Source organism: Pangasianodon hypophthalmus, chromosome 16 (genome assembly GCF_027358585.1).
Source record: "Pangasianodon hypophthalmus isolate fPanHyp1 chromosome 16, fPanHyp1.pri, whole genome shotgun sequence".
Lineage (NCBI taxonomy): Eukaryota > Metazoa > Chordata > Actinopteri > Siluriformes > Pangasiidae > Pangasianodon > Pangasianodon hypophthalmus.
In genome coordinates, this window is record NC_069725.1 from 24,336,672 (window position 1) to 24,350,541 (window position 13,870).

Below are 13,870 nucleotides of genomic sequence, written 5' to 3' on the forward strand. Positions count from 1 at the left end.
GTTTGACTTTATTACAGCCTCCAAGCTAATTTATATCTTGTGTAAGTATATAAGTATAATTTATGGACGTGTTTGGAATAATATTCATCCTCACATCTGGAGACCAAGAACCTGCTTTTCATTCTTTTTTTTCTGTTCATTTTGTCTCATGGTTTGTTTTTATCTTTCCTTAATATGTCTTTGTCCTGGACATAAACACCTTTATGTTTATGCATATGAATCATTTTCTGTTAAACAAACAAACAAATAAACAAATAAACAAAGAAATAACTAAAAGCCATCAGACTAAACCAGAAAAAAATGTACATCTCATCTTTGACCTGTATTTATAACTTTAGTGTAATAAATGTAAAGATTGTAAAATATCTCGAGTTTACAGAGTTTACAGATAAACTGGACGTTTTGGACAAAAGTCATTCATTCATTCCTTCATCAGCTGCGTGAGCACATTTTCACTTTATCAGAAATTCTGTTCTGTGGAATTTCATCACTGAGTCACTGAACACGCAGTGTAACTCCTCACACACTCATCTGTTTCACAGCAGTTTCAAAACCTTTCTTCATATTTACCTCCACATCACTTCTCTCTATTTTATTTACTTTTATATTTTAAGGACAGCAGGTTCCTGGAGAAACTCTCAGGGTCGCTTGTTTGTTTGTTTGTTTGTTTGTTTGTTTTTTACAGTAGTGTTCTCTGAGATTGTCTTTATTCTGGACAGAAGTCTTTGTTTCATTAAAATATCTCTTATTTATGTCTTCCTGTCTCTTAACAGTGTGTCTTTTGTCTGTTTATGTTTGTTTATCTGTTGATATAAAGGCTATATTATGCTTTTTCCAAACATTCTTTAGGAAACTTTCTATTTTTTTTTTTTTTTTTTTTTAATTTTCAGTCATCTTGATCAAGTCAAACAGGCTTGCTTATTTATTTATTTATTTATTATGATTAGATTTGTGAGTTTTGTCAGGTGAATTTATTATGAAGCACATTTACAACACCAAAAGTGACATACAGTTCGTATTTTAAAATCTCTTTTACAAGAAAACTGTAAATTTTCTTCTTTTCGGTGGTTTTATGAATTTCAGATTCTATTTTCCACACCACTGGATGTGAAATATTTGTATTTATATTTGGAAAATATAAGCGAGTTAATCACGTCGTGTTTGAGCTTCTGAAAAAAATCTCTTTAATTCATCAGTTTAATTCCTAATGAATACATTTTTATGATCATTTATGGATTTATGGATAACTTTTCTGAAATGTTTTATAGCCAAAGGGCGAGTTCATTCTCTAATCACTTTCTGTAATGGCTTTTCTATTATGAAGTGCTGTACTGTGCTATAAAATGGCCATATTTTTAGGAATAGACTCTGACAAGTGGCTCCATTTTAGGATTTTCAGTGTGTTTAAATTAGAGCCACCTTTTTTTATTAGGTTACAGATTTAACCACAAACAGATCTTCTTGAGTTGATTTATTTTTAAAGATGTACCATGATGAACGTGAGCAACATGAACCAATATTTTTGTACGTTGACTTTCAGGACGATAAATTAGTTGATATATATTTCTGTTTTCAGTCACTTTAAACCAGTTTCACTTTAAATTAGGCTAGATGTGAAATGTATGTAGAGTCTAGGAGTTTAAATTTTAGACTTTCAGTTGAATTAACTTTCTTCAGTTGAATTTTCTTCAGTAAATAGCTAAGGATAGTGCAGTAACGCTAGTTTGTGTTTCAGGCTGTTTACTGTAACACTAGGTTCATGTTTTAGTCTGTTTACTCTAATGCTAGTTCACGTGTAAAGCTAGATAGTGGATTAGCTGGTTTACTAAAACACTTACGTGTTAATGTTATGTATAATGTTATGCTAAGTTTAATGCTAGTTTGTGGGTTAGTCTGTTTTAATGTGCAAGAAGGAGATCTATACATCTATAGCCCACTATATATACATGAAGAGGAGCGCTAACATATAAACTAGCATGACAGTAAACAGGCTAAAACACAAACTAGTGTTATTATAAGTAGCTTAACCCAGGAACATGGCGGAGTAATAGTACACAGGCTAGTAAAATTAAAATGGTAAACACAAAAACTGTTATAACAGGCTAACCTATGACTTAGCATCATAGTAAACAAGCTAAAAAAACAAACTAGCATGATTCTATAAAAAAGTTTTTTAATTTTTTTATTGCAACTTATTTATCACATAACTTACAACATTACCTGATTTCTAAGATGAAATAAAGATAAGAATAGTGTGTGTGTGAGTGTGTGTGAGTGTGTGTGGGCGGTGGCGGGGGGGGGGAGAAAACACCTTCAGGATGTGACATGTGGAGAACAGGTGTGCTTGGGCAAAAGACACACACACACACACACACACACACACACACACCACATTTCAAAGTGTTTACCTAGGATCTCTGTCCAGCACACAATCAAGTGTTTTCTCTCTCTCACTCTTTCCATCTCTCTCTTTCTGTGTGTGTGTGTGTGTGTGTGTGAGAGAGAGACATTTATCACATACAGCTCTTTACTTAACCATTAAACCCCTCTGCCCCGCCCTCTCCACTCTTCATGTCCAGCCGTGGTAAAAACGGCGATACACACACTTCACTCTCAGTTCAGCTACGACCTTGTGTGTGTATGTGTGTGTGTGTGTGTGTGTGTGTGTAAGAAAAAGGGAGGAAAAAGTTTGGAATAGAAGGATAATAGGAAAACAGAAGAAGAGATGAAGCTGTGGATTATGTGTGTGTTGTGTGTGGCTCCAGCTCTTGTGGGCAGCAAATGTGTGTCAGGTAAAACTCAGCCAGGTCTCAATGTCTCTCTCAGTGTGTCTCATTATCTCAAAGTGTCTCTAAAGATTTAATGCAGAGTCTCTTACTGGATATCTGTGTCTCTCAAAGTCACTGTATGTCTCATTATCTCAAAGTGTCTCTTATTGTGTCTCTTGGAGTCTCTCAGTGGATATCTCCTAAACTCTTCCAGTGTGTCTCATTACCTCAAAGTGTCTCTTAAAATCTCTCAGTGAATCTTATTATCTCAAAATGTCTCTTAAAATCTCTGTGTCTCATGATCTCAAAATGTCTCTTAAAATCTCTGTGTGTCTCATGATCTCAAAATGTCTCTTAAAATCTCTCAGTGTGTCTTATTATCTCGAAGTGTCTCTTAAAGTCTCTCAGTGTGTCTTATTATCTCAAAATGTCTCTTAAAATCTCTCAGTGTGTCTTATGATCTCAAAATGTCTCTAGGAGTCTCTCAGTGTGTCTAATTATCACAAAATGTCTGTCTCATTATCTCAAAATGTCTCTTAAACTCTCTTAGTGTGTCTCATTATCTCAGTGTCTTTCAACTTCATTCTCGGTGTCTCTCTGTGAATAGCTGTGACTCCTGAACTTTCTCTGTGTGACTCATTATCTCAGAGTGTCTCCTGGTGTCTCAGGATTTCTGTCTCTTAAACTCCCTCAAAGTCTCTCTCTTCAGCATCTCTCAGTGTCTTACTGTCTCTCTCAGAGTCTTCAAAAATCCCCCAGTGTTTCTCAGCAATGCCTGAAATGCAGAGATCTTAATGTCTTTTAGCTTTTTAGTGTCTCTCAAACTTTCTCTCAAAGTCTCTCAGAGACTTGTGTAGTCTCGCAACATTTGTCAGGATGCCTTGCTGATGTTCATTGTCTCTCCGCACTGTCTCCATCGCTCACTGCCTCTTCAGCGTCTCTTAGAAACTCTTCGAGTGATTAGAGTTGCTACACCAATCTGAGCTGCCTGAGCATATTTACATTTCTAGACTATAATCTTTGTGCCAGTATCAAATCCGTGCTCTTCATAGACAGACTTTGACCTTAAAAGCTGTGTATTAAAAATAGATTTCGGGATTTAGGGAAGGGCATTTGATACCGTAAAATCATCATCATCATCATCATCATCACTGTAAAATCACAAGTAAAATGCAGATTGCCACTTTCCCTGATGGACAGAGGAGAGATGAAGGAGAACATTCTGGAAAAGGCGCGCGGCTCTTACGGCAATTGGGCTTAAACTGAATTGCTGTAATTTGTGTTTATTACAGCTATTTTTATTTTTATGACTTACTGACATTGTTATCAGATTTCTTCAGCAGAATAGTTGCAAAATCCTCATGCAAAACAGATAAAGACCATGAAATTAAGCTGAAGTGTTTACGGTGCTGGGTTTTTCTGGGATTGTGAGTACGCAGTACCGTTTCCGTTTAGTGCTACAGAAAGAGGTGACAGAAGAAACATTTACCTGAAAATATTATAAAGCAGAGGGCTTCAGGTGGCCAAGGGTTTCAGGAAACTTCTGCACTGACTGATGGACACAGGATTCGCACTAAGTAGCAGAAATGATCAAATTATGACAACGCCATAAAAGTGTCAATGAATTTTTAATAAAATCTTATATTCTCCTCAAATACATTTTACATCAACTGAACGACAGCAAACAAAAATCAAGAACTGGTGTGAGGAACTGTGATCTGATTGGTTGCAGTGTCACTGGTGTGAGGAACTGTGATCTGATTGGTTACAGTGTCACTGGTGTGAGGAACTGTGATCTGATTGGTTACAGTGTCACTGGTGTGAGGAACTGTGATCTGATTGGTTGCAGTGTCACTGGTGTGAGGAACTGTGATCTGATTGGTTGCAGTGTCAGTGGTGTGAGGATCTGTGATCTGATTGGTTAAAGCGTCACTGGTGTGAGGAACTGTGATCTGATTGGTTGCAGTGTCATTGGTGTGAGGAACTGTGATCTGATTGGTTGCAGTGTCATTGGTGTGAGGAACTGTGATCTCATTGGTTACAGTGTCACTGGTGTGAGGAACTGTGATCTGATTGGTTACAGTGTCACTGGTGTGAGGAACTGTGATCTCATTGGTTACAGTGTCACTGGTGTGAGGAACTGTGATCTGATTGGTTGCAGTGTCACTGGTGTGAGGAACTGTGATCTGATTGGTTGCAGTGTCAGTGGTGTGAGGAACTGTGTTCTGATTGGTTACAGTGTCACTGGTGTGAGGAACTGTGTTCTGATTGGTTACAGTGTCACTGGTGTGAGGAACTGTGTTCTGATTGGTTGCAGTGTCAGTGGTGTGAGGAACTGTGATCTGATTGGTTACAGTGTCAGTGGTGTGAGGAACTGTGTTCTGATTGGTTACAGTGTCACTGGTGTGAGGAACTGTGATCTGATTGGTTGCAGTGTCACTGGTGTGAGGAACTGTGATCTGATTGGTTACAGTGTCATTGGTGTGAGGAACTGTGATCTGATTGGTTGCAGTGGCGTTGAAGGCGGGAATTGTCCAGTTGTTTATCGATTATTTGGGGGAGGGAATTGTTTTCAGTGGTGGTTTTGGGGATAAAAGACAAGTTCAGCAGAGGAACCAACACACTGTACTCTAAATTTACCCACAACTCATTGAGATAAAATCTCTTTTACAAGAGTGACCTGGCCAAGAAGGCAGCAAAAGACACAACAATTAACACAACAGCAACTAAATAATAAATAAATAAATAAATAAATAAACACCAGATGGAAAGAAATAGTGGAAAAATAAAATTCAATCAAAAGAAATAGAAAAATACATAGTAAAACAGTCAAGTATCGCAGAAGCAACTTCCAATATATTCTCTCTGTCTGTAGATTCGCAGCGCGATGGCTATCTTGTCAGGCTCAGTATTAAAGCAGCGCTGGGAGATAATGCTGTAAGTTTCTGTTTACTTCTTAAAAATGTCTGAGCCCTTGTTTTGTCTTCATGTAGCCATTTTATTTACGATTTATTAAACGATTAAAAGAATAATGTTTGTGGTGACAGTATGACTGGGACGAGAGCGAGATGTTCTTCTTCAGAGCGACGGTGGCTTTCGCCATGAGGAGCTACACCAACGATCAGACCTACAAGTGAGTGGAACACACACACACACACACACACATTTACTGGTACTGCTATGTTACATATAAAGCCAACTGTCTATAATGAAGATGTACTCGAGGTTATCCATTAACGTTGTTCTGAACGCTATACAGGAATGTTCCACCATTAACTCCTCAATTAAATAAGTAAAAAAAATTCAACAAATATTCAATCAAATACCTAAGGCTTTGTATTTAAGCACACTTTTTTTAGATTTTTTTTTTTTATCAATAAAACAAAGTCACAAACATTTCTCAGATTTTCTAATTCCAGAGTGTTTGCCTTGAACCCATTTTTTTGAAGTTTAAACAAAAATGTTAATACATGAATACAAAACCTCTTTTATATACAGTTACATAAGACAAATACTAATGCTGATGTTTAACAAAACTTTCTGACTGAGAAAAAAAATTCCTGGAGTTTTACAGCATGCAATCTTCTTATCAGACGTTTGCGTGACGGCCGTTCATTTGCTCACTTTCAGCAACAAAACGCATAAAGGTCACATTTCTGTAACAGAGAACAATGATAAACTCAAGGTTCTCTCACCCTGAGTGTCATCCATCACCGGGCTGAAGTTTGCACTGGGCTAAGAGGCTAAGGGAAACAAATAGCCACCAATTTAGCATTGTACAGGACAAATTAACACTTTAACAAATTAGGACCTGTTTTCTAACATGTTAATGTAGCTAATAATGAAATAAAAATAGCAATGTAACTTTTGTTAGCGTTTGTGGCCAAAGCCATTTCTCCCAAAGTGAAAACGACCTGAATATCTTCTCTATAATATAATTAGAAAGAATTACAGTGACAGTGGAGGTGTGTTCAATCACTCTGAGTTAACAGCTAACATGTTTGTAGATTCCAAAACTATTTCATGCTAGTTTTCTATTTAGTATATTGCAGCTTTATGCTAGTTTAGCTGTACTGTACTGGCTTTGGGGCTGCGGTTGCCACGAGCACCTTCGTACTCAGGACTCCATCAGTGGACAGTGGATAGATTTTAACCAGCTGGACTTCTTGCAAAAACTGTGATGAATTTATTGGTTGCACAATTGCACTATTTGTCCTTATAGTACACAATAATAGAAGGGATTTATTTATAATCGCACTATCCGTTGCACCCAGATGAGGATGGTTCCCTTTTGAGTCTGGTTCCTCTCAAGGTTTCTTCCTCATATCATTTCAGGGAGTTTTTCCTCACGCTCATTAGGGATAAATTCACATATTTACAATATATATTTTTTTGATTTATTTATTTCTGTAAAGCTGCTTTGTGACAATTTCCATTGTTAAAAGTGCTATACAAATAAAATTGAATTGAATAGTTTTGTATATTTCAGCTTTATGCTAGTTTTGTATTTTGTATATTCCAGCTTTATGCTAGTTTTGTATTTTGTGTATTCCAGCTTTATGCTAGTTTTGTATTTTGTGTATATAAGCTACACGCTCGCCTATACTTCAGCTTCTCCGTATGTACAGCGGTAGATAACAGACATCTGAACTTTGAATATTGTAAATACAAGATAATAGCCGCTGGAACACTGTAGGGGTGCCATTACTTTTATGAGGATGTTTTTTTCTCCTGTTGTTTGTCTGGAGTAGTAGTCTTTAAACTGTGTACATTCCACCTTTATGCTAGTTTTGCTAGTTTGTATCTTACTTAAAAATTAGTTGTAGAAATAGAGAAATGCAGACAAACTGTGGCAAAAGTATATTTATAATATACTTTTATATAATATTTTTATATACTTGTATATAATAGTATTCTCTCACTTTTATTAATCATTTAAAACAGGTCTGTTCCAGCTGAACTGAGCATTTAATGTATATTTGTGTGTTTTTGTCCAGCGTCTCAAACATATTGGTGTGTAACGAAACAGAGCGAGTGTCGTTTTGGTTCGTGGTGATATCACCGAGCGACAGCTCTCAGCTCATTCCCAAACAAACGGTGGAGAAAGCCATCAGGTAAAAACACACACACACACACTTCACACTGTTCATACAATAAAACACTGACACGGTGTAAAAGTCAGAGGTAAAGCTGTAATGTTACATTTTCTGACGTCTTCGGGACAGAGGAGTTTACACTTCTTTGCGGTTTCTCAGTAACGTGACAAGCTGCGTTTTATTTTGTCTTATTAACTTGAAAAAAGAGAAAGAAAGAGAGGCTGGTGAGGGAACGACTGTTTATAGCTGCTATAACGTAAGGGAGAACAGGAACTAACTTGTTCCGCCGATGTTCCACGTCCTTAAATATGGATAAAAAGTATGATATGTCACTCTTGAATAAATAAAAATTGTAACTGATGGTAAATTGCTGCGGTGTAAGAGGAATAAACACTTGGGGACGTGCTGTTAACAGTACTTTACTACAGCACCACACACAGTGTTTTATATTTTATATGTAGGATGTATTACAGTTATTATTGACTCCCATAAGGTGAAAGATTCTTGTTGGAAATTTTCTTCAGGAATTCGAGGAATCGGATCAATAACGCGTTCCTGCTGACGGATCAGACGCTGGAGTTTGTGGGAATAAACCCGACTCTGGCGGCTCCGATGCAGTACGACACGCAGCCGTGGCTCATCGTGTTCGGCGTGGTGATGGGACTCGTGTGTGTCGGCATCATCGCCATGCTCTTCACCTCCTTCATCCAGAGGACACGGTCAGTGTGTGTGTGTGTGTGTGTGTGTGTGTGTGTGTGTGTGTGTGTGTGTGTGTGTTAGGGCTGGGCAATATGATGATATAATATTGATATTGTGAAAGATTAGATGAGATTAGATTAGATTAGAAGTTTATTGTCATTGTGCAGAGTACAAATGAATCTTTAAAACGGAAACATTTTCCTTGTTTTCATTGTTATTTTTTCACATTAAATAAATTTATCATTGAATTTTTCACAGTTTTGTTAAAACACAACAGTTTTGCTGCCAGTTTGTTAGCAAAGCTACATCTTATCCAAAGACGAAATGTCTTAAAGTATTGTGATATGATATTTTCGTCATATCACCCACCCCTAGTGTGTGTGTGTGTGTGTGTGTGTGTGTGTGTGTGTGTGTGTGTGTGTGTGTGTATACCATCACTAGCCTGTGTGTAGACAGTGATACTTTCCTGAAGCTGTATTGTTGGAGTCAGTGCTCATGGTGAAATGAAAAGAAATCTTTGTAGTCTTTCTTTTCTAATTCACTACATAGTACATTTAATAAACATGGCAGTTTCTGAAAAAATATAAAACAAGCTACTTTCCAGGGGACAGAAATGAAAAAGGGGGAAAAAACAATGGAATAAAGAATAAAAAAAGAGATAGAAACTGAGATTTAAAAAGAAAAGGAGATTCAAGTAATTCCAGTCATGATGTTCAGGTGGAGAATTCCAGATCTTGTTGCTATAGTAACTGAAACCCATCTCCGCCCTCTTCTCCTCCTCACAGGGCGAAGCGCAAACAGTCCGAGGAAGAAGAGGAAACCGGAGAAAGAGTGACAGGAAACGGAATAATGTGTGAGATTCTGAAGGAGAAAGACGGCTTTAACAACCGAGGATTTGCTGATGATGATCGCTTCACCAAGCTCTAAACCCTGACGGACTTTAACACATTTATCAGGAATGTAATGCAAAAGTTTGAGCTAATGTTACTAGTAACAGCAGTCCGGCTTTACTCGCCTTTATTTCACACTCAGCTCCAGAATTATTGGCACCCTTGGTAAATATGGGTAAAAAGTAAATATGGCACGATACCACTTTTCTTTTCTGATACTGAGACCTTGAGCATCAGTCGACTCCAAGATGGTTTTCTTTAAAAACTTCACAGTTACATTCTTACACACAAAAACACTTCCTGTACTTTACGCCAATCCCAACAACAGAAAAAAAACAGTCATGTCTCTTTATATGTAAATGTTTCCAGTTCCAAAAATAAATTTCTTTCCCAAATCCAATTCCAATCTTTGCCATTTGTTACAGGATCCGATATCGGATATGTTTTCTCTGATATCTGATCCACCATTTTTTCCTGGTGTCAGTCTGATATTGATACTGAGTATGAAAGGTTATGAAAAAAAGTCTTTGTGGTTAATGATGTTTTAATTAACTTTTTTTTTTTTGCTATTTAATTAGAAAAATGTGGTTAACATATTCCAAAATTATGTAGTAAACTTATTTCAAAATGTATTTAGAAAAATTCTTATCAAAGAAAAAAAATCATGTTTTTGTTGAAATAAGTTGACTTTAATTAAAGGTTAGATTTCCCTCACAGTTTAATAATAATAATAATAATAATAATAATAATAATAGTGCAATGCATCGGAGCAGTGACAGAAAAAAGAAAACAGTTAAGAATATAAAAATACATAAGACAAATGTGTAAAAGATAGAGAACAAGCACAATAAATAAACTGATATAAAAGTAATGTAAAAAATAACATGCTGGTAAAACTACAGCAAATAATGCGAGCTAGTGAAACATATCTTTAGCTGAATATTTATTGGTTGTGTTCCAGATCTGCTAATTTACCACAAAAAATATTTTGAATAATATTTTTTTTTTAAGCAAGTGTTCCAATAATTTTGGAGCCGAGTGTATGATTAAAAACAGCGAATTCTTTCTGAAGTGATTCAGTTTGAGATTTATATAATAGTTATAATGATACGTAAGATGGTCATGCAGGTGAAAATGATTTTATATTATTGGTTATTTAACTGTTATATAGAATATTGTCATGACTTTAACCTATTTATATCTTTCTTTGTAATATATATATATATATATATATATATATATATATATATATTACATATCCAACTGCAATCCCTAATTCATAACAGAGTAATGCACTAATATAAATCCAGTACAGTGTGATTGGCTGTAAGATGTTCGTTATTCAGACACCATAATGATTAATACTGAAGTCGTATATAATAGTTGTGTTTGAATGATGTGTGTGTGTGAAATATAAATTCCAGTTTGTGGAATTAAAGCGGATTTCAGGTTCATTCGAGGAATTCTCACACTGAATCTGTCTCACTGGTTAATAATGTAAATGTGTAAGTGTTTATAGTTTCTCTCACAGCGTACAGCGTCTGTAGCACACCTGGACTTTTGGACTCGGCCGTGTGCGTGTGTGTGTGTGTGTGTGTGTGTGTGTGTGCAGACGCAGCAGTGTGGCTTAATGATCAATCACAGAGAATCATTCATTCTTCAGAATCAGCAGAAAAACATTCACTCAGTGTCACAATCACTGATAAACTGAGAACCGTCTTTCCGCATGCATGTATGAGTTATGACAGAAGGTGTTGATTAGTTTTCTAGAGCAGCAGCTCTGACAGTAGTGCAGTTCAAATCACAGGTTTATATTAATGCACTCGTTCTAATACGTTATCGTTTCTATAGTAACAGCTCATTCCCAGGGACTCATACAGCAGACGCTCCACTAGTAATAAACAGATTAAAAGAACGCATGTAATTATTGATTTTCTTGAAATAAGGAGATGTTTATGTAACATTGATGGAAGGAGTCTCCAGTGTCAGCGCTTTGTAATAGTCAGAGGTAAAGCTGCAACTTCAGCTTTCGCTTCTTTACAGTTTCTCAACTTCAAGAGAGAGAATAAAGAGAGGCTCATGAGGGAGCAACTGTTTATAGCTGCTATAACGTAAGTGACAACAGGAACTAACTTGTTCCACAGACATTAAATGTAACTATAAACAGATAAGAAGTATGATGTGTCGTTCCTTAATAAATAAAAAATGCAATTGTTGCCAAATTCTTGTGGAATAAGAGGAAAACACAGTGATGTGCTGTCCACAAAGCGGGCCTTTCAGGGGACTAAAAAAGTTTGTAAACTGCCGCGAGTCTTCTGTAGTTGCTATAAACTCACTGGTAGCTGAGCCACGCCCCCTCTGTTAGCTGCCTTTTGTTCTGGCTGGGGGCGGAGCTAATTCCTGTGAAAAAAGAAAATGAAGAAACTAAAAGTGCTGTGAGTAGAAACGTGTTATCGCTGGAACACTGATTACGCTCCTGTTCACTGAGAGCTGACAGCGTTTGTGCTGATTAAATGAGCTGATGATAAAAAGAAAAAAACTCAACACACTGAGCCGAGAAACGCAGTTTACGCAACGTACTGTCACAATCTTCACACTCTTTCTTTCTTTCTTTCTTTCTTTCTTTTCACTCCTTCTTCCTTGCTTTAACCACCAACTCCACTGAGGAATAAACTACTGATTAAAACATGCCATTCTTTCTTTCTTTCTTTCTTTCCTTCCTTCTCATGGCCCTGGTATTATAATAATAAAATAATACGGCTTTGGTGAGATTTATTTATTTTTTTACGTTTTCGTGGAGAACTGAATGATGTCGGCTGAATCAGTGAAAATATTTGAAGTCTTTCCTCTCACACACTTGGCGAAAAGACGAGTGCAGTCGTGTTCCAGATGTGTGTGTGTGTGTTTAGATAAAAGTTTCTGAAGTTATTTAGAATTTAAAATCCACTTTAAGATGCTTGTTGAGTGATTTCAGGATGATGATGATGATGATGATGTCATCAGCTTAGCACTATGTTATAGATAACACTGTTCTCTATAAACAACTATTTTAATAACATTTTGTTTTTTTCTTCTCTCATCTCCACACACAGGACGTACTGTACATATTTTATATCTTTATTTGTAGTAGCATGTTACACTGTACATCTAATCTAAAAGTTAATCCTAGCCATGTTTCATATTTGTACGCACAATCAGTTCACAGCAGGACGTCCTTTACATTACTGTGTGTGTGTGTGTGTGTGTGTTATAAATAGCTTTATCTTCCCCATTCTTTCTTTATTTAAGTTATTGATATACCTAAAGCAAATTTGACCTGAGTGATACAATATAAAGTTGTAATATAAACTCTAAATATAGAGTTTCAGAGATCGATTTTTCACACTGAAGCAGTGAAGAGGAAAAACACATCTGCCTGTGAGTGTGTGTGTGTGTGTGTGTGTGTGTGTGTGTGTGTCCACAAGGATAGGAATATCTGTCAGTTTTGACCTTGTGGGGATTTTTGGCTGAGCCCCATGAAGAAAACTGTTTTTTTTAACCAAACGAACAAAGAGCAGCTTTTATTTAAGAAACTAAAAGAGCTGTTTTTGGTTACTGAGTTTAAAGTTAGGCTTAGATTCAGGTGTAGCGTAGCATTAATTTGCTGCATTAATAATTATGTAAACGGAAGGTCCTCACAAAGGTAGTAAGACAAACGTGTGTGTGTGTGTGTGTGTGTGTGCGTGTGTGTAAGAGAGTTATGAGTATACAAACTGCTGAGCCACCATCAGGTCAGATTAAACATTAACTCCATATTAAGCTGTTTTTCGATGCTTTTCCATCATCTATCAACACCCGTCACCTAAACCAGGATAAAACCGGATGTGAACACAAAAGCCATGTGCTGATTAACCCCTGTGCTCTGTTCGCTACTTAGCAATGGATTTCCAGTTCACGGCTCATATTGACTTTGGGCAGCTGAGACAGGAAAATGATATTTGAAATGACCGACCTTGTTTTAGGTGAATACTAAAGACACATAAAAGCATGTCTCATGTCTGGGGACGCTCTTACCAGCAGGTGTGTGTGTGCGTTTGTGAAGCCATATAGAGAGAATTCACATGTCTGTTTTATTTTTTGAGTGTCAATTGATATTTCAGCAAATTTTGTAATCCGTTTTATACCAGGAGTTGATTTATTTTCTATAACAGCATCTCTGATGATTAATAGAAACACCTGTACACCTGATCATTCATGCAATTAAACAATCAGCCAATCATGTGGCAGGATGAGGACGAGTGAGCATGTGCATGGGTGTTCCTATTAAAGTGGCCAGTGAGTGTATATGACAGACATTTCGCGTTTGTCCAGTGAACACGGCTGCTTCTCTGATGTCGCCACTCGAAAAGAAAGTGTGTGATGTGTTTGAAAATGTTCA

General features: G+C 36.7%; 2 protein-coding genes across 2 annotated transcripts in view; one reads left to right on the forward strand and one right to left on the reverse strand.

Annotated features, from left to right (window-relative positions):
* reps2 (RALBP1 associated Eps domain containing 2) overlaps positions 1-13,870 on the reverse strand; it is a 42,243-nt gene that overhangs the window by 23,955 nt on the left and 4,418 nt on the right. The gene's annotated exons all lie outside the window — the stretch shown is intronic.
* Positions 2,605-9,853, forward strand: cltrn (collectrin, amino acid transport regulator). The gene is made up of 6 exons (XM_053240908.1): positions 2,605-2,792; positions 5,644-5,705; positions 5,816-5,901; positions 7,766-7,882; positions 8,389-8,583; positions 9,349-9,853. The coding sequence occupies exons 1-6, from the start codon at positions 2,726-2,728 to the stop codon at positions 9,488-9,490; spliced, it is 669 nt and encodes a 222-aa protein (XP_053096883.1). The 5' UTR covers positions 2,605-2,725; the 3' UTR covers positions 9,491-9,853.